At 47.8% G+C, this 18971-nt stretch overlaps 1 protein-coding gene and 1 long non-coding RNA gene across 2 annotated transcripts; one reads left to right on the top strand and one right to left on the bottom strand.

The window, feature by feature from the left end:
- Nucleotides 1–153: 153 nt before the first annotated feature.
- On the top strand, nt 154–13433 carry LOC135814185 (inhibitor of growth protein 3-like). Its single transcript, XM_065327267.1, has 12 exons — nt 154–350; nt 1687–1758; nt 2359–2459; nt 3653–3718; nt 4817–4913; nt 5634–5708; nt 6843–7043; nt 7182–7305; nt 8585–8719; nt 10440–10683; nt 11505–11543; nt 11929–13433. Exons 1-12 carry the CDS (start codon nt 323–325, stop codon nt 12070–12072), a joined length of 1326 nt encoding a protein of 441 aa, XP_065183339.1. The 5' UTR covers nt 154–322; the 3' UTR covers nt 12073–13433.
- Nucleotides 13434–13435: 2 nt separating this feature from the next.
- Nucleotides 13436–17619, bottom strand: LOC135814189 (uncharacterized). Its single transcript, XR_010553163.1, has 2 exons — nt 16969–17619; nt 13436–14567 (listed from the first exon to the last, which is right to left on the bottom strand). It is a non-coding gene; the product is annotated as an uncharacterized LOC135814189 (long non-coding RNA).
- Between the last annotated feature and the right edge of the window lie 1352 nt (nt 17620–18971).

Below are 18971 nucleotides of genomic sequence, written 5' to 3'. Positions count from 1 at the left end.
TAAAATTATGGTGGTGAGGTCATCATGATGGAAAATGGCACCGCGCCGGCCGCGGCCCTCGCCGGCGCGCCGCGCCTGGTTGAGAACGTCATACGTAATGCTCTGATCTCATTTACGACGTCATAATTATTGGAGTTTGGCTGTGTTCTTTCATTTTCAAAGTCGTCTTGTGTTTTTCAAATTTTCAATGAAATAGCAATGTCATGAACAGACTCTATATCCACCGACTCTGGTAGAGCGTCAAGAGAAGTGTGCAGGAAAGAGGGTTCTTCTTATTCTTCTCAGGAACTGGAGCTATTGGAGTTTTGCAAGACTAGCAATCATGCTGTACTTGGAAGATTATGTTGAAAGTATGTTATAGCTGCACCTTGCATGCATGCTATGTTCACTGGTCTTGCATATTTTTGATCACCGTCCCGGGGGGGTTGCATGCGGAAGAGGGTGGTGGGACGAGTGCAGTTGTCATTGTGCTTCCTTGAGCTTGGAAACCCTGATAATTACTGGTATAGAATTAATGCCGTGTTAATACCTGGGCTGTTTGATGGCCGCATACATAATACATACCGGTACATTTTAGTGACAAGGAAGGTCTCCAAACGTGATGGGAAACATGCCAACAACCCTGTTACAATTTCTTAGAAATTTGAGCATGTGCACTTCTAACTTTCTATAGTTATGCTCCAACAAACCCAGTGTCGTGCGTGGGCTAGTTAGTGCGGAGCACCGCCGAGCACCATCACTGCCGCGAACACTGGGGCTGTGAACTGCAGCAGGGTGATTACAACTGTGCATGGTATGCGGGTGAGAAACAGGTCTTTCTCTCGCATTTGCCTGTACTTGGAGGTTATAGTTGGAGTGATGATGAGTAGACTGATATTATTGTAGAATCGTCGCTACTGATCGGCAATATTTCCCGTCTCCAGTTGAATATTCGCCGGGCAAACGTTCATAGAACATTATGGGGTAACCTTGACAACAGGTCAAAGTGCTCAATGCGAGACTCGCTCGATACTGCACAACCTTATCACACGTAGGGTCCCGTCACAGGAATGGAAAATCAGCTAATTTCTACTCAGATGTTCTAGCTACAACACAATCACCAGGAGACTATTTTCCTGATGATTGTGTTGTAGCTAGAACCTCTTGAGTAGAGATTAACTTATTTTTTCCACTGTACCCTATGTGTAGTTGATAGAACATTGTGTGAAGCTGTCTTGAATTCTTCCTGCGTGCCATGCTGGTCTCCGCAACATAGCAATGATTTTGTTAGAGAAGCGTGAGGTTTTCATATGGGCATCTCATGCACGGTTTCATGGGTGTTGGCTTGCAGCGTCACAGTATTGCATGTGGCGTTAGTAGCGTTACTGTAGCTCTGCACATAGGTCCGTGTCTATCTTTTCTCCAGGTGCATGCCTGCTCTCTCTCTCTCTCTCCCTCTCCCTCTCTCTCTCTCTCTCTCTCTCTCTCTCTCTCTCTCTCTCTCTCTCTCTCTCTCTCTCTCTCTCTCTCTCTCTCTCTCTCTCTCTCTCTCTCTCTCCACACACACACATACACTGAGTAGCGGCTGACTAGATTGGTATTTCACTTACTCGTTTATAGCTCTCTACTATCCGTTTGACTTGACAAACATACTGTGCAAGCCTTCATGGTATTAGCTGAATTGTATTTCTTGTTTCTGTGCTACAGTGATAGAGCATGTCCCGCAGGACATCCGGGACCGCTTGACAGAAATGCGCGAGTTGGACCTTCACGTGCAAAGTAAGAGAAATCGAGGGACATATTTGTGCATGTGTGTGCTTAATTTTTTTGCATTGAACAACACGAGTGTATAATTATTAGATCCTCTCTGGTCATGCTGCCCACACTAGGGTCATGTGTCATGCCTTTTGTGGTACAATGTACCCTCGTTTATCCACGCTTCAGTTCCCTGTGCCTTTGCTTGCCTGTAATATGCCCATGAACACGTGATCTGTTGAATTGAATGCAGCCTGGGTGGTAGTTGTTGCCCTGAATGTCTATAGTCAGTGTAGAACAGAGGTGACGTGTGTTGTGCAACCACCGGTAGTGCACAGAAGCCAGTCAGGCGATTTTCTCTATGCAGATAGAGAAAATCTATGCTGGAGCACTGTCTTGGCTGGGGGATTGATGCCTGAGGCAGAGATGACCCAGGGGGTCCTTCAACACAGGTGGTCTCTCAAACCAGGTGGTATTTTATTGCACTGGTTGCTGAACAGAGGTTTACTGGCACTGTAATCTTGAATGCTACTTGCAGTATTTGGGTGTCTGTTGAGCTCTTTATTGTTTGGACATTATGGTGATGTATGGCTGTGTTACCTGTATGCTGTGTACATGGTGTAGATGCACTGGACAACATTGAGACGCGGACTACGGACTATTTCAATTTGATGAAGAAGTCAAAGGTGGAAAATCCGGACTCCGAGTACCAAGGCATCTGCTCTGTACGTGATCATAATGATTGTGTGTGTGTGTGTGTGTGTGTGTGTGTGTGTGTGTGTGTGTGTGTGTGTGTGTGTGTGTGTGTGTGTGTGTGTGCGTGTGTGCGTGCGTGTGTGTGTTTGTGATATTATTTGTACATTTTCATCTAAAGCACGTTTATATGCACCCTACTTTTGTACGGATAAACTGTCCAGTAAGCCTTCTGTACAATTGTCATGGATATGGGGTCAGTGTACGTTTTCGTTTCGTTTTCAGCCTCGCATACCAAATTTCAAAGTTAAACGTGTTAAATATAATTCAAATACTCTCGATTTACAGTATGTGGACATGCTTTGATCAGGGCCATTGGAGCCAACACTGTCATTGTACAGAGGTACCCGTTTCACACACCCCACGTGTTGAAGAGGAAAGTTGCTGTGATAATTATAGTGATACATGTACATAGTTTTCTTGGAGGCAAAACTGCAATCACGCTCAAGAAAAGAACACACTTCAAGCTCCTCGCTTCCCCAGTAACTTAATGTGATAACAACAGCACTACTCTTCTTTACACTATTGCTAGCACATCAGTGCTGCATGAAATCAAGAGTAGATAAACAAGAGTGTGCAACTCGCGCATGGGTTGGCCTATGGCGGAAATTTTTCTTGACGTAATCTTTTCTACGACGCACTCGCTGCGAGTCTTTTGGGAAGTTTTGCGTCGTGCACTTGGCCGGGCTTTACATTACAAGGTCAGTGCCCAGCACGTGCTCTCACACTGCTTTGCGGCAAAATGCGCGTGCTCTGTACGACACGTGTCGTGCTTTCTGAAAAGGTGACGTCAACAAAAAAATTCCGCAGTGGGCCAGGGCATCTGCAGATTGTGCAGAAGAGATGCGGAGTTACACACTCTTGTTTATAATATAATACTCCTGATAAAATTCATTGTGCTTAGTGAGTTTCTTTTTGCCTGTATTCCACCTGACGAGAAGGCAATGAAAGTATCCGTGAGAAAGTTTGAAGATGTTGATTGTGAGGAGCCTGGAGCTTGTTCATTTCTTGAGTGTGATATAGAGGTACACGTACTAAGTACTCTGAATTTGTGGGGAGGCCAGTACTATGAGCAGTGTGCATAGTTGTCACTATCCTTGATTTCTGGTTTGTAGCTTTAAATTGTCTGACGGCCATATTTCTGTTTTCCTGCATCATGGTGTAGGAGTATGGCAAGGCACTGGAGAATTCCACGGAGAAAATCAACATTGCCACGCAAATGGAAGAACAGGTATTCATGTGTGCATGTGATTGTGTGTGTGAGAAAGAGACGGAGACAGAGACAGACAGAGAAGACACAGAGAGAGAGACAGAGAGAGACACACAGACAGAGACAGACAGACATACATACATACAGACAGACAGACAGACAGACCGAGAAAGACAGAGAGACAGTCAGAGACAGAGACAGAGAGAGAGAGAAAGAGAAAGAGAAAGAGAGAGAGACAGACAGACAGACAGACAGACAGACAGACAGACAGACAGACAGACAGACAGACAGACAGAAATAGACAGACGGACGGACAGACAGACAGAGAGAGAGAGAGACAGAGAGAGACAGAGACAGAGAGAGAGAGAGAGAGACAGAGAGAGAGAGAGACAGAGAGAGACAGAGAGAGACAGAGAGAGAGAGAGAGAGAGAGAGAGAGAGAGAGAGAGAGAGAGAGAGAGAGAGAGAGAGAGAGAGAGAGAGAGAGAGAGAGAGAGAGAGAGAGAGAGAGAGAGAGAGAGAGAGAGAGAGAGAGAGAGAGAGAGAGAGAGAGAGAGAGAGAGAGAGAGAGAGAGAGAGAGAGAGACACACACACACACACACACACACACTAGGACTACATTGTAGGCCGGATTTATGACGTCAGAGAGATAGACTTTGTATGGGAGTAGATGGGGAAAACCAATTTCTTTCTTGTTTCTTTGCATCAATGAATTTCATACTAGATTTGTTTCCAGTTGGGATACCGGTAGGGTGCCATGTGTCCCATACCAAAGTTTGAAAAACATCCGTTTTCTTTGGGACAATGGAGAGCCGAAATACTGAAATATCCCCATCTGCTCCCATACAAAGTCTATCTCTCTGACATAATAAATCTGGCCTAGTCTGGATAAGTTTGTGACATCACAATGATGTCACCAAATTTAGTGCAAACTTAAGAGCTGGTATATCTCGGGAACGGCTGCTCCGATCAACCTGGGCCCTTCACCATTGGAACCAGTACATGTTTCGCTACAGGTTGTGAAGTTTTCATTTTAGGGTGGACTTCCCTTTAAAAGCCAGCAATGTGCTGCAACTGTGCGTGCTGTGGATACGCCTGTCTTGTGTATGACCTGTTAGATGCAGCGACACGTGCGCAAACTGGAGGCTGAGCTTAACAAGTTCAAGTTTGAACTGGAAGCTGACACTCCCGGACTGACGGAGGAACTGGAAAAGAGTAAGTCATCTTGGTCGCATTTCTCCATGCAATGGCACCTTAGTGTGTCTGTGTGTCTGTCTGTCTGGGTGCGGCGACTTCCACAGGACTGCCCTGAAATTGTCATGTACTTTAAAGCCCTGATGGAGCGAGAGAAACGATTTGTCTGTGGATATTGCAAGCCTTGTCCCTTGGTTTGGTTTGGATGCTTCACACAATTATACACCATTACCTAGAAACGGTCTCTTGGCTACACATTCTTCCAGATGAAAAAATAAATTCTATCCACATTTTCGGACCAGGCCCATCTTCAGGAATGGTGTGAAACATGAAGTGGCTACAGTGGTTCGGATGCCATCGTTTAATATCACCTTGATCTACTGTACTCGTACAGCCCGGACGGACACCCTGCCGGGGAGATTTCCGTCTCAATTTTCTGTTTGTGCAGGGTGCACACAGTGAACGGGAGTGTTCGTTTTGTGCCACTTATCGGCATGTGTGTGTGTGTGTGTGTGTGTTTGTGTGTGTGTGTGTGTGCGCGCGCGTGCGCGCACGCGTACGTGTGGGTGCGTGCGTGCATACGTGCGTATGTAGGGGGTGGGGGCTGGGTGAGTGTGCATGCTGGCGTACACACATGCATGAGCACTTATGCGTTCATTGATATTGCTAGTATTCTTGTATTGTTTAGTACTGTTGCCACAGTAATGCTCTTTGCTTTGTGTGTGTTGCTTGCGTACATAGGATCACTACAATTGGATGAAGTTGCACAGCCCATGGCCAGTAGCAGTGGAACGTCCCGTTCCGCCACGAGTAGCAGTGAGTTCCTAATTTCCATTCTATATGCCATCAATGTAGTGTGCTTTTTTCCTCTTTACAAGGTTCAGTTATACTACTACATGTACCGTAAAGTACCGTTGATCCGCCCCCTCTCTAATTCCCGCCCCCTATCGATTTTCTACCTGTGAAGCGATTTCGGCGTATACAAGGGCGTCGGAACCGCACCGGCCGGGGTGGCCATGGCCGCCCCACTTTTTCGGCCGTTTTTTTTAATTTTTTTTTTTTTTTAGCACACTGCAACAAAGCGCGATGATCTCAGCGCAAACGTGGCAAATCCTTGTCCCCGATAGTGGTTTGTTGCAGAATCAAAAGTCCATGTACACTGAACTTCGGCATCAAATCATTGGCAAATGCCTGGGAATGCTTGCAATTGGCTTCAATTTTTGAATTTTTTTCCCGGGGGAGGGTAATGTTTGTCCCCGATCGTAGCATCTTCTTGTTTTTTTGCAGAATCAAAAAGTCTTTCATTGTAGTTACACTGAAATGGCACCAAATGCCCGGAAATGCTTGCAATTGGCTTTAATTTTTGAAATTTTTTCCCGGGGAGGACCCCGGACCCATGGCCGCCCCACCTCCAAAGTCGTTCCGACGCGCCTGGTATACAACGAAATACGATGTTGAACCGACGCTTGCACTGCTGTACATAATACGTGCCAATCCAGGATGAAAATGTGCACAATCCAGCACATCGAGTCTGATCCTTCACGTTGTTGTACATCGTACTGCACTTCACAGCCTTAATCTAATTCCCGCCCCCTGCCGAAAACCCAGCTGGGAAGCGACATGGCGTGGGGGACGGATCAACGGTACTTTACGGTACTAGTACGCTGGGTCCTTTAATTATTGCTGTTCTTCGCTCTGCTTAGTGTACACATTATTACAATGTGTGTGTCCGTGTGTGTCCATGCCTGTGTCCGTACGTTTGTGTGTGTGCGTATGTGTGTGTGTGTCCGTGTGTGTCCATGCCTGTGTCCGTACGTTTGTGTGTGTGTGTGCGTGTGTGTGCGTGTGTGCGTGCGTGTATGTGTGTGTGTGCGTGCGTGTGTGTGTGTGTGTGTGTGTATATATGTGTGCATGTATGTACGTATGCACACTTATTGATGCTGCACTCAGAAAACATTCGTCGCAATGCAGCAGCCAACACAGCTCCGGACCTGTCACTAACGCTGACTCCGAACATGGTGCGCACCAACTCCGACTCTGCATTTTTCAGCCAGCAGATGTCTCGCTCTGGCCTCGCATCACCAGCGCTCAATGGCGGTGGCTTACCCAGCCAACCTGTGTTCTCGCCGGAGCATACCGCTGGATTTGCTGGTAAGCGAGCTGTGTCACTCCGTATCTTCTTTTTGCAAGATGTTGCTCACGTGCAAGATACTCTTTGTGCTTATGCCACAGTCATTCTCATGCTTGCTCTGTGTATGCATGACTTAATGCGACTTGTTCTGTATCCAGATGGCAGCTTTGCCTTTGCCAGCACCCCACGGACTGGCCAGTCTAAGAATAGACATCAGAGTGCAGCGGTAGCAGCGTCGACCACCTCACTTGTCCCGCATGCCAGGAAAACACCGTCGGCCAGGTACTGGGATAGTGCGTGCGTGTGTGTGTTTGTGTGTGCCTGTTCCTGTATGCACGTTTGTATTCAAGTGTGTATGTGCATTCGTATTTTGGTGATTGTATGTATGTGTGTCACCTCCCACCGTTTAGGCGCTGCATCTGCGCTTTGATCCTAGAGGGTGGTGGCGTTCCCACGGCGGATGCGGAAAACTCGGCTTCCAGCCGAGTCTCACGCGAACCGTGAAATTTAATTTATTTTATTTTTTACCCAATGCTGTAGACAGCAAGTTGTTTCGGCCATAAAGGCCTCATCAGTACAGCTACGAGCTAAATAGGCCGAGCTACCAGCCATGGTGCAAAGGAGGCACCACAGACATTAAGGTAGCTCGTCGCTCTAGCGCCAGAGTGCTCAAACTACAAAATGTAGCGGGCATTGCGCGATGCAGCAGCACTAGAGCAGCCTACTGAGAGTGCTCAACAAGGCGAAAGCCGAGGAGCGTGATACCCAATGCTGTAGACAGCAAGCTGTTTCGGCCATAAAGGCCTCATCAGTACAGCTACGAGCTAAATAGGCCGAGGTATTTTATTTTTTATGTATGTGTGTTGGGGGGGGGGGGGGGGGAGGGGCACAAACATGACATCCATGGGCATGTGTACAATGTGAAGTTCATAGCAGATTTAGCCCAGTGGACATTTCACATCTAACCTGCCAAGCAAAGTACTTCATTGAAATACATGTATTTCCCATTGTGTTGAGAAGTCGAAGGTTGAGTGATTAGCCAAAGCTCCAGGTAGCTTGAACAATACTGCTCAATGAAATCCAGTCGCATCACTCAAGTATGCGCCAGGCGTTGTGGGAGGTCGGCTACCACACCTGATGTCACCAAACAGCTCGTTCAGTGGATGTCGGACGTCGGCGTTCCCACGCGCCTCACGACGGATGGCGGGCCACAGTTCAGGTCTTCAGCATTCGCTTCATTCTGCTCAGAGTGGAACGTTTGCCACGACCCCAGCAGCCGGTACAAGTCTCAGTCGAATGGCACGGCTGAGGCGGCGGTCAAGGCCATGAAGCACTTGCTAATGAAAATCGGCAAAGGAGACGCGTATAACAGCAGTGCCTTCAGAGAAGGGTTGCTGGAGTGGCGTAACACGCCGGGTGCAGGAGGAACAATGCAGTGACATGATTGTACAATGCAGTGACATGATTGTACAATGCAGTGACATGATTGGATTTCATTGAGCAGCACTGTACTTGGCTTGTCTTCATTTCTCTTGTGTGTTGTTGTCAATCCCCTGCTCAGCACCGTTGTGCCGTCAGCAACTGCGTCAGTTCCTGTCGGTGTAATGTTACCGGCTTCGGACAGCAAGATTGACGTTCTCGGGGCGGCGTTGGCTTCTGGCTCCGCTCATGTCAAGAAGCACAAGTCGAAAAAGCGGTTAGTCGTGCAATGCAGTTAGCTCAAAGCTGCTCAATGCTGCGGGTACTACAGTACTGTCAGGTGCCGAAGAACGACCAGGCTAGGATTTCACCAAGCACAGCATACCATTGTATACACAGTGACTCAACTGTTCATAGACTGTAGTGCAGGAAAATAAGAACGGCCTAGGCTAGGCGGCTGACCTCCTCCCCCAGTTCTTCGGCACACGACAGTACTGTATGCCGTGTAGCAAAACATCGTTATCAACGCCATGTGATACTCTTACTGTCTTAGATATACTAGTAGACCTGTGTTTAGCAACCACTGTACAATGCGCAGTAAGACCTGTGTTTAGCAACCACTGTACAATGCGCAGTGGGACCTGTGTTTAGCAAGCACTGTACAATGCGCAGTAAGACCTGTGTTTAGCAAGCACTGTACAATGCACAGTAAGACCTGTGTTTAGCAAGCACTGTACAATGCGCAGTAAGACCTGTGTTTAGCAACCACTGTACAATGCACAGTAAGACCTGTGTTTAGCAAGCACTGTACAATGCGCGGTAAGACCTGTGTTTAGCAAGCACTGTACAATGCACAGTGGGACCTGTGTTTAGCAACCACTGTACAATGCGCAGTAAGACCTGTGTTAAGCAAGCACTGTACAATGCACAGTAAGACCTGTGTTTAGCAACCACTGTACAATGCACAGTAAGACCTGTGTTTAGCAACCACTGTACAATGCACAGTAAGACCTGTGTTTAGCAACCACTGTACAATGCACAGTAAGACCTGTGTTTAGCAACCACTGTACAATGCGCAGTAAGACCTGTGTTTAGCAACCACTGTACAATGCACAGTAAGACCTGTGTTTAGCAACCACTGTACAATGCACAGTAAGACCTGTGTTTAGCAACCACTGTACAATGTGCAGTAAGACCTGTGTTTAGCAAGCACTGTACAATGCGCAGTAAGACCTGTGTTTAGCAACCACTGTACAATGCACAGTAAGACCTGTGTTTAGCAAGCACTGTAATATGTGCAGTAAGACCTGTGTTTAGCAAGCACTGTACAATGCACAGTAAGACCTGTGTTTGGCAACCACTGTACAATGCGCAGTAAGACCTGTGTTTAGCAACCACTGTACAATGCGCAGTAAGACCTGTGTTTTGGTCACCACCTGTGTTTAGCAAGCACTGTACAATGCGCAGTAAGACCTGTGTTTAGCAACCACTGTACAATGCACAGTAAGACCTGTGTTTAGCAACCACTGTACAATGCACAGTAAGACCTGTCTTTAGCAACCACTGTACAATGCACAGTAAGACCTGTGTTTAGCAACCACTGTACTATGTGCAGTAAGACCTGTGTTTAGCAAGCACTGTACAATGCGCAGTAAGACCTGTGTTTAGCAACCACTGTACAATGCGCAGTAAGACCTGTGTTTTGGTCACCACCTGTCTTATGAGACCAGTCATTTCAAGACCCAGCCATGTTGCTTCACACACTTGAACCTATGTTGACCTGTATTGAAAGGCCGCCTGTCTAGTATAAGGACGGGTGCTCCATGGTGTGGTTGCTCACCGCAGGCTCCGCTGTACTACACGTAGTGCATTGCAGTCCGGTGCCGTCTCTCGTGCTGGATTTACAGGCTGCAGTGTCTTGTGGGTGTACTGTATGTCATCATGCTTAAAGTCTTTCGACAGTGCTGCCACGTCTTGTTGGGCATTTTGTTGTGCAGACTGAAGTCGCAAACCCTGACGTCAACGCTGGCAAACATGAATGTGTCCGCGTCCACGTTACCGCATCCGTCAAGCAGCTTTGTTTCCGGCGTCGACTCAGCTACACACTCACCTGGCCAAGTACAGCAGCAGCAGATGGCTGCCGCCGCCGCCACAGCGCAAGCTGACTGGAATGCTCCCGCTGCGGTCGATCCGAACATCGACCCGAGCGAAGCTGAGAAGCTCTACTGCATCTGTAACCAGGTCTGTATACTAGTACATGCCATGAATTACTATACATGGTGTTGTTGTTGTTGTTGTTGTTGTTGTTGTTGTTGTTGTTGTTGTTGTTGTTGTTGTTGTGGAGAGCAAGAGCGCTTAGCCTGCAAGAGATTATTGTCTGTCTGGAGTCTGCGCCGGCAGAATTTCAGATCATGTGAAAAATCAGTACATGTGCACGCTTTCATGCACACACCTCAGACCTCTCAGACATGCCCATCTCGGAAGCGATGATAGCGAACAGCTATGTTAGACATAGCAACTTGTGCTGGGATTACACCATTCAACAGCTTGCAAGGCTGATGAATTGACCGCCACTATTTTTAGCCTGGTATCCACCACACAGCTGTTTGAAGTGACTTTTTCTGGCCAGTGAATCCCTATTTTTTTCATTTTTCCATTTTTTTCTGTACACACACCACACCACATACTCCGGCATACACTGGCTGTTGATAACCACCCAGGAGAATGAAAGAAAAGTCAGGAAGAGTCCGAGAAAGAGAAGAAAGACGTGTGCGACCATAATCGTCGGGAATTGAACCCGCAACCTCTCGATTGGAAATCGACTGCACATACCACTGCACCATATGGGACACACGTACACACACACACACACACGCGCGTGCGCACGCGCACACCCACAATCTCCCCTTTCCCTTGGCGGTCTTGCCCTTCCAGCATAGCATGTCGCATCATCTTGTTCTTTTCTGTCTTCTGGAAAGGATTCTTATGGCTTCTTTGTATGCAGTTGGAACTATAACATTTAAACTTGACTCTTGTGTTTTTGTTCCTGCTGTGTTCTGCAGATATCATACGGTGACATGGTGGCATGTGACAATCCTACTGTAAGTCGGATACTGCTTGTTTCCACTCCTGTCTCACCACTATCTTGCTACCTTACTTACCAGTTACTACAGTGTCACAACTCTAGTACTAGTACTATACTGTAGTTTGAAGACTGCTTTATTTAATGATGCCCTTTGGTACTGTGAATACTAAGCGTAAATACCAGCACTCGTCTCTTGCAGCAGGCAATATCTCCAATAGATGTCACGAAACTGGTACAAAGAATAGATGTATGTTGGTATGGTTGGTGAGGTCAGAATGATGTCTTTAGTCCGTGTGTGTGTGTGTGTGTGTGTGCATGTGTGTGTGTGTGCGTGTGTGTGTGTGTGTGTGTGTGTGTGTGTGCACGTGTGTGTGTGCACGTGTGTGTTTCTTTATGTACAGTGTCCGATTGAGTGGTTCCACTACCCGTGCGTCAATCTGTCGTCAGAGCCTGTCGGCAAGTGGTATTGTCCCAAGTGTGCACCGCTCGTCGCCAATCCAAAGACGAAGAAGAAGCATCATCACCACCGCAGCACAACCTCCTGAGCCAAACATGATAGGAAAACAGTTGCCACCAAGTGTTACGCTCCAGTTGAGGTTCCTCCACTCCAGGCTCAGCTCTGCTACATGACAGCAGAGTGTTGGTACCAGCTGATGTCATTTGCCTTTACTCCTCTACAACAGCTCTACAAGATTGGAGTAGAATGCTTGTTCCAGTTGGTGTTGTTCATCTGTGGCTACCTCCGTGTCGTACTACCGGTGTGAAGCAGTCCTATGAGCCCGCCGTACTCTACGTCTTGCTAATATAAACAGTCGCAAGTCTCGCTGGTATAAACAATCGCAAGTCTCGCTGGTGTAAACAGTCGCAAGTCTCGCTGGTATAAACAATCGCAAGTCTCGCTGATATAAACAGTCGCAAGTCTCGCGCTCTACACTGCACCCACTATGATCGTCGTGCAGCTGGTACCTGTATTTGACTTCTTTGCAGTCCTGTGCTGTGGGACAAGCTCTCCTGTCGCCTGCTTGGATGGCAAAGTTCACTGCAGCGGGCATAGTTGTCAGTGGCTTAGCTGCATGACTGTACAGCACCTCCAGTACCATGGTCACACCCAGTAATGGCCGCTGTGACACACGCGTACGGGCGCGTGAGCACACACGCACACACACACTCAGCTTGTGGTTGTACACACCAGTGACAGCATGGTGTTATTGCGGTCTAAGTTCTCAGCGTCGGTCTCGGAGCGTACATGTACAGTTTGTGTGGGTTGCTGGGGCTGGCAGCCACGGTGGACGTACGGACATACCAGTCAAGCCAGTCAAGGATGTGTTGCAATGTACTCGCTGTCAACCAATGGACACAGACGCTCAACATATACCTGTACGGCTGTTGTAACCGCACCACATTTCCACATTTCCACATCTCAAACACAGAGCAGGTTACAAAACACACCCATTTCATGCTAAAATGCCTATAATCTGCAATCATTTCAACCACTCCACATTGTCACTTGCGTAGCATTTGCCGTGTCATCCTCATCCTCATCATCGCACACCTGCTGTCTGTATCGTATATGATGTGCTTGAATACTGGCAGATTCTTTATTTTATTACCTATATAGGCTACAAGTATAACCGTCGAGACAAATTCTTAGAGAGGGAATCATCCCCCGGTGCATCCCCTGGTAAGAACCGCTTTAATTAAAAAAACATTATTTCAGCCCATTCCCCTCCACGTGACATGTTGAGACTGCCAGCCACTACTGGCACTATTGCATGATTGTGCTGTCTTTCCTTCTGCCTCTCATTCTTTGTTTCCATCTTGTACTAAGTTGTAGGACCTACCTCACAATGATTCCTACATTGACTGTATGGTAACCAAGACACAGAGTTTCGTTCGAACAAATCGTCGTGAACTGGGCCACATATAGGGCAGCTGATAAGATTGACCCGGAAATGGCTGTATGCAAACTGAGAGAATGAAAATTCAAATTCTTCAGGAAGCGGTTAATTTAATTAAAAAAAAACTAAGAGGTTAATGACACGAGTAGCTCGTAGCACCTGTTACGGTTCGAGTAAAAAACTAAGAGGTTAATGACACGAGTAGCTCGTAGCACCTGTTACGGCTCGAGTAAAAAACTAAGAGGTTAATGACACGAGTACAATGTAACTCGTAGCACCTGTTACGGTTTGAGTAAAAACCTAAGAGTACGTAGAGCAGGTATACTAACTACACTACGGCATGAATGGTTAGTACTATTTTTAAAACTGCTAAGTAGCATCCTTGGGAAATCTAACAGGAATGCATTGAGAGAAGACTAGCTGGATCTGGTACGTAAACTATTTGAAGTAGAAAAGAAAGGAGCTGGGAAGAGCTTGATTGGTTTCGTCGTGCACGCTGCCACGAGCTGATGCAGCTCCTCGCAGATCCGAAGAAAACCGTTTTGCCTTGGCCGAAACCAGCAGCATGGCTTTACCGGCGCTTTTCATGATAGTCCTTTTTGTGCTGGGACTAGCTTGTCGCATGAGTTATGTCACACGCCAGGCTGTGGTCCTACTGCATACAGGGAGGGACCGTGGTCCGGTCCGGATTGGAGCGGTGTACTTATAAGTTATAAATAAACATGCCATACCGCTCTGGGAGTACTCTTGGCCGCCGGCAGTGGGACATCACTATAGGCCAGTGACATGCCGGCACGCAAGACATCGAGACAAGATCACAGGAGAGAGAGATGGGCCGGCTGTTAATCCCTGAACAGCGCGAGCCTGGACGGCGGGCGGCATACATTCACACGTTATCTGCCCAGGTGGACACTTCACTGCATTGCCCTGCCAGCGCTCTCACCACAAGTTTGCTGGACTGCAGTGCTGCAGTCCTATCGCCATTGCTCAGTGATTGATGAGACTCTCGTTCTCTGGCCGATATCCAGCAAAGAAAATCCTCTTGTACTGACGCGAGTAGAAAAGAAGCAGAGCAGCCCACTTGGTTGTCATGGCGCACCAGATGGATGTCAGGTAATAGCCGTCGTGATCGGGATGGAGCCCTGCATATCGACACACACACACACACACACGCACACACACACATACACACACGCACACACACACCACACCTCTCTCTCTCACACACACACACACACACACACACACACACACACACACACACACACACACACACACACATTAGTCGTGTCACAGAGTAGGTGTGACTGTGACACAATACATGTATGAACAGTGGTATGAATGTATTCCTCCAGCACACTCTGGAGATGTCAATTATTGTCAACACTGAGACTTGGTACAGATGCCACGCCGAATTTTTTGGGTGAATGTCGAGTGTTAAAAGTGTGGCTTATAGTCCGGAAAATATGCTATGGTATGCTAAAATACAAGTCCATGTACAGTAGAGTGCCGACTACTGTATCCGCACCCCTTGGGGCGCAGGCTGTCTCCAGGGGGTTCGGATGAGAAGAATGTTCGGATAAGGGAGCAGTTACACATCTGTCTAAAACATGCATATTCATGCATGTTTTCATCATTTTTCATTCTCTTCAAGAACTTGTAGTCTACGCGCACTCCAGCTCCTAAAATGACACTATCGATATACATTTCGACTCCAAGCTGTTGTGATACATCTTGTGCATCACTTGAATGGTGCTCCGAGTTGGGAAAACCAGCAAAAAAAGCAAAAAGCTGCAAATTTGTTTGTTCAGCCCGCCCAGGCAATCCGGATAATCGATCATCCGGATAGTTGACGTCCGGATAACCGGCGTTCTGCTGTACTCTGAACTTTCAAAGCATTGCACAGAAGTACATACCGTAAAGTCGTGGATAAAAGCCGGGCTTATAAGCATATAAGCCGCTTTCTGCATCAGGCTTTAATGCAAACCAGGCTTGTATGCAAACCATGCTTATATGCACCACTGATTTTTTTGGCCAGGCTTGTATGCACATCGGCATGTGTACCACTGACTACCGGTATGGCGGCAGTTTTACTATGCACTGTACATAGGGCATGCACTCTTGACCTACCCGATCCGCGCTTGCATAGAAGCCAGGCTTCTACGCGCGACAGGCTTATATGCATTTGACCCGTTTGATTTTCAGGCTTCTATCCGCGATGTGCTTGTATGCAAATCCGGCTTTTATCCGCGACTTTACGGTAAGTGAACATGTGCCTATGGTGTAAGCATGGTGACACATGCATATCAGGCCCGCCGGAACCGGTCCGGTTGGTCAGGTTAACCCTTTAAGAGCCACAGGAAAATTTCAAAATTCTGCATTTTTTCGTGTTCCTTGGATCATAGCTTCAGTTCTACTCACTCAATTCTCACAATCTAGGGCTTCCTGGAACGGTCTCCGCGAGAGGAAGAGAATGAGGTCGATCATGATAGCCAGCACACCGTCTATCCAGCGCTAGATCGCAGCGACAGTACGAAAAATGCCCCAAATGCGTCCAATTGCGTCCCGCTCCAGATATTTCATTTTACTCGATCGTGGAGTTCCAATTTTTTCGCTGTGTACTCTTGACAATATCAACAGTGAAACCCGTGCAAATTCGAGTAAACCAGCGTGACGAAAAGTCTCAAAATTCTCAATACTAAAGTCGCACTGCGCGCTTTTGAAATTGCCGCGATCGCGGCTCAACTTACGAGTGATTTATCTCAGGAACCGTTGTTCGCAGCGCTTCGCGGATTGCTTCTCCCGACAGGTGAGAGTTTTCTCTTCGCCCTGGATATTTCCATGACTGGATTTCAGCGAGATTCGACTGAGTTACGATCTTTTGAAGTTTTGCATTCAAGTATGGGGCGGCTCTTAAAGGGTTAACACCGGACCAACGTTGTGGCCACCAACGCATGTTTACTGCTGAGGAGGGCATGTGTAGATTGTGTACCCTCCCCCCCCCCCCCCACATATCATACACAAAGTATGGTACGACCGGACCAATTGAAAACTGCTTTCGGCCGTCCTGTGTATACATCAGGGTTCTAGCTAAAGGGGGGTAGGGGGGGCGCAGCGCCCCCCTACTCCGTTTGCGCGCCCCCTGTGAAAAAGTGCCGCCCCCCCCTACTCATTTTCCGATTTTTGTGTTTTTTCACGCCATTCAACGAAAATACAGTCGATAGTCACTACTAGAGGGTTCATAAAGGCACATTTGTGAGGGGTGAAGTCGGGGGTTCACCCCGTATGTTACATTTTGCATGGCAAGACAATTTTGGACAATGGAAAAAATTGGTCATGGGGTAACTTTTTCCCATGCCCTACTATTTTGACCTGGCTAGAACACTGTACATGTTTGCACTGACTGTCTGTCAGTGTCACACACACACACACACACACACACACGCGCGCGCGCGCGAGCACACACACACACGCGCGCACACACACACACACACACACACACACACACGCGCGCGCGCACACACACACATACATGATGTTCACCTTGCTTCTGGTAAGCTGCCACTGCTATGAATGTGATGAAAGTACCGATTCCGATAATAACAAACGTTGCACCGACTACAGAAAGCACTACAAGTCGGCCCGGATGCTCCAATCTGCGAGGCCGGCCGTGCACCGTGTTGGACGCTTTCCAATGCAGTATCAAACATATGGTTGCCAGGATACCAGATAGGCCAGCGAAAGCTCCAGTAGTTGGGTTCTTGAACGCTACACCCAGGCAGACAGCCACTGAATAACCCACAAAAGAACCAACGATGGCGAACACGATGCGGCAAGTGAAGCTCGCTGGCGGCCTCACCTCCTCGGTCACTGTTACCACTTGCACTGTCCCTGACATGATTATTTTTCTTCACACACAAAATCCAATCTACAGCTAGCTAGCACTGAAACTCGTGCAATCTCTTTTGTGATCTACAAATTACAATTCTTTCTTTTGGACATGCGAGGCATCGACCTAAACAGGAAGATCGCGAATGCGAGAACAATGTCAATGGACGACTTGGAAATTTACCTCAATACGAACTCGTAGCACTACCCATGTCTGTACGGGCTGATTCCGGGCAAATGTTGGTGATGCAATCGTTTTTAGACAGGACCGGATGGAAGGATTGTATTGTTGTATGAAATAAAAAAGCGAAAAGAGAGTCTATCTCGCGGGTGCAGCGTCACCGTGGCGTGGCGTATACCAAGAGTAGATAAACAAGAGTGTGCAACTCCGGATCTCTCCTGCACAATCTGCAGATACCCCCGCCCACGGCGGAATTTTTTGTTGACGTCACCTTTTTTCAGAGAAACGCGGACTTTGCCGCATGAGCAGTGTGAGAGCACGTGCTGGGCACCGACCTTGTAGTGTAAAACCCGGCCAAGTGCACGAGGGAAACCTCTCCAAAAGGCTCGCAGCGCGTGCGTCGTCGAAAAGATTACGTCAACAAAAAATTCCGCCGTGGGCCAACCCATCCGCGAGTTGCACACTCTTGTTTATCTACTCTTGCGTATACCATGGTATACGTACCTCCAGCTCCGCAGTACAGTATACATAGTTCTAGTACTAGTAGTACGGAACAACGCACGCACATACGTCATCACACACAGTCGAGTCACTGACTCATGTACACATGCCAGTGCAGTGATAAGTCACTCACGACTCGTACTGTGACACTCACACGACACTATGTAGGCCTAGCCCAAATTTGCCGGCAATTCTTCCGGCAAAATATCGAAATTTCCCACGAAAAGAAATTGCTGGCAAATTCCGAGCAAAATATTTTTTTTTTTACGAGTGTGGTCCGGCCTCTTGTACGGGCAGAATTAAGTAACACAGTGATACAATAAAAACAAGTACCAGTAGTTACATACATGGACCATACGAGAAAAAGCAATGATGACGAAGCATAAACAAGTGTCTAGTGCTGTATGGCAGCTTCCGAGACAGCGAGTCGAGCGGATGACTCAGCCACCTCCGGGTGCGAATACAGCCGTCGTGCACCACGCAGGCAAGCCACGCCTGCACGGAGAAGGGCGAAGCTGAACCTGCAGCGGATCCATGCCATCACTGCAGAGTATGGCTCACCAGATTTGTCGGAGACCATTGCAGCTATTCTCTTGAGGAGAGCGGCAGCAGCTCGACCAGTACCACCAGTTGCAGCGAAAACCACAGGGATGAAGGTTCCACGCTCGACCTCCTTGACGCGCTGTTCGTATCGCCTCCGTTTTTCACGTTCATGACGCTGGTAGCAAGCGGTGATGGAAGAGGATCGATTTGAGGGAGCAAAGGGGTTGAAAACCCGAATATCGAGAAAGACTCTCTCAAACCGACCTCCCCAAACACCACTCGCCGCAACATCAAGTCGAGCCTGGTCCTCTGTGGAGGCAGTCTTGTAGCGGAGCTGCTCACCAGAGAGCGGTTGTAAGTGTGGCTCGATAGCGACACTATTGGCGACACGTTTCAATAGCGAGGCAGTGATGTCCCGCACCTCATTGTGTCG

The sequence above is a fragment of the Sycon ciliatum genome, chromosome 4, assembly GCF_964019385.1.
Source record: "Sycon ciliatum chromosome 4, ocSycCili1.1, whole genome shotgun sequence".
Lineage (NCBI taxonomy): Eukaryota > Metazoa > Porifera > Calcarea > Leucosolenida > Sycettidae > Sycon > Sycon ciliatum.
The sequence above is the reverse complement of the archived record's forward strand: the minus strand, read 5'-3'. Positions and strand labels throughout refer to the sequence as shown.

What these genes read in the sequence shown, in the direction of transcription:
- LOC135814185 (XM_065327267.1), top strand. Translation starts at nt 323, where the DNA reads ATGCTGTACTTGGAAGATTATGTTGAAA. An exon ending in CTTGGAAGATTATGTTGAAA is followed by an intron (nt 351 to 1,686) that starts GTATGTTATAGC and finishes TCTGTGCTACAG; the next exon opens with TGATAGAGCATGTCCCGCAG. An exon ending in AAGCACAAGTCGAAAAAGCG is followed by an intron (nt 8,720 to 10,439) that starts GTTAGTCGTGCA and finishes TTTGTTGTGCAG; the next exon opens with ACTGAAGTCGCAAACCCTGA.